Below are 1,820 nucleotides of genomic sequence, written 5' to 3'. Positions count from 1 at the left end.
TCAGCTGAATGTTGGTGTGTTGCAGCTCTCTGAGGCCCTCTACTAGTCACCATCAGGTACTACAGGTACTGACTCACATGGAAGTGAAGTTTTACTGGTATTTCCAGTTTGTAGTTGTGAAACATAACAAAGTACATTTACTCAACAAGTACTTTGTAGTAAATCTATAATACTTCAACTCAGGTACTGTACATAACTTTTACAGTACTTGTACTTTACTCAAGTATTTAGATTTTGTGCTACTTTGTCCTTCTATAGTTTCTTTATAAGATTTTACAAACAAAAGATCATATTTATTAAATAAAATGTTATGTTAATATTAAATATTGAAGCGTGTGCTCCTCTCTTTACCTTCCTCTGAGCCACTTCCTGTTTCTCGTCCACTTCCTGTCCCAGCAGCGTCTGCAGGATGTTGACGTCCAGCTGCAGCTCGTCCTGCTGCTCTCTGGACAGACGCTTCATCTTCAGACGGAGGCCCTGATCCAGATGCCTCCTCTGGGTCCGCTGGTCCTGAAGAGTCTGCTGCTGCTCACGCTGCTGCTGGAGGACCTGCATCTCCTGCTGCTGCAGCTGAGACCACCAGACACCACCAAAGACAAGAGACTATTAGAGACCACCAGAGACAAGAGACTATTAGAGACCATCAGAGACCACCAGAGACAAGACACTATTGGAGACCATCAGAGACCAGAGACAAGAGACTATTAGAGACCATCAGAGACCATCAGAGACCACCAAAGACAAGAGACTATTAGAGACCATCAGAGACCACCAGAGACCAGAGACCACCAGAGACCATCAGAGACCATCAGAGACCAGTTCAGACCTCAGCTCAACAGGAACACTTTAGAAGTTACAGCACGGATGAAGCCGGATGAATTCATGTGGCTCATATTCTGTTTTAAATCTTCCAAAGATCTTGATTTTATTTCATATATCCACAGATGTGTCTTTGTTTGGGTCACATGACTGACAGACTGTCACCTGATTGGACAGAAGTCAGAATGATCCTCATTTTTCTAATTTAGCCATCTGAATGTTGATGATTCAGTTTGAGAAACTTGAGTTTTTTGATTAAAAACTCAAGTAGAGAGATATGAAAATAACCAACTGAGATGTCGCTTCAATTTAAACTTTGCCCCCCCCCCCACGCACACACACACACCCCACAAAAAAAAACATTTAAAGAGAGAAACAGAGCACTTCAGGTCATGATTTTCAAAATAAAATCATTCAGTTCTTGATAGGTTTCCATTAAAGATAATAATGAATTAGTGTGTTTACATCAGTAACCTGGTGAAGGTACCTGGAGACCTCTGATGTAAACACCTGGACCAGGTGTGTGTCACAGACCATCATACAGGTATAACATATAGTAATATATATAATACATAACATATCATGTACAGATCAGAGGTATAACTGTGAGAATAGACCCACCATGAGCGTGGCCTCCTCCTCCCTCAGCTCTCGGTGCTTCTGTCTCTGAAGCTCCGCCTCCTCCATCTGACTCCTGATGACCTCCACCTGCTGCCGGTTCCTCTGCCGCCGGCTCTCCTCCCTCTGCGCCTCCTTCTCCTCTTTGGCCCTGCGATCGGCCTCCCACAGCTCCTCGAACACCTCATCCTCCTGCTGCTCCTGCTGCTGCCGCTGCTGCCGACTCCTCACCTGAGCGGCTCGCTCCGAACACACCTGCTGCTCTGTACGTCGGCTCTGGACGCTCCGCAGCTCGTCACACTGGCTCCTAAGGGGAGGAAGTACTAGTACAGTAAGAAGTACTATATGTACCTCTGAGGTGTAGTACAGTATAAAGTACTATA

General features: G+C 45.1%; 1 protein-coding gene across 1 annotated transcript; it reads right to left on the bottom strand.

Annotated features, from left to right (window-relative positions):
• Positions 1-333: 333 nt before the first annotated feature.
• On the bottom strand, positions 334-1,744 carry LOC116380680 (cilia- and flagella-associated protein 53-like; the record flags this gene model as incomplete). Its single annotated transcript, XM_031842576.1, has 2 exons — positions 334-570; positions 1,441-1,744. Coding segments are annotated over 2 exons (541 nt in total), but the record flags the coding sequence as incomplete, so codon positions are not given.
• Between the last annotated feature and the right edge of the window lie 76 nt (positions 1,745-1,820).

Source organism: Anarrhichthys ocellatus, unplaced genomic scaffold (genome assembly GCF_004355925.1).
Source record: "Anarrhichthys ocellatus isolate YVR2014 unplaced genomic scaffold, GSC_Weel_1.0 scaffold8298, whole genome shotgun sequence".
NCBI classification, from domain to species: Eukaryota; Metazoa; Chordata; class Actinopteri; order Perciformes; family Anarhichadidae; genus Anarrhichthys; species Anarrhichthys ocellatus.
Note: the sequence above shows the minus strand (reverse complement) of the source record. Positions and strands in the feature narration are given on the sequence as shown.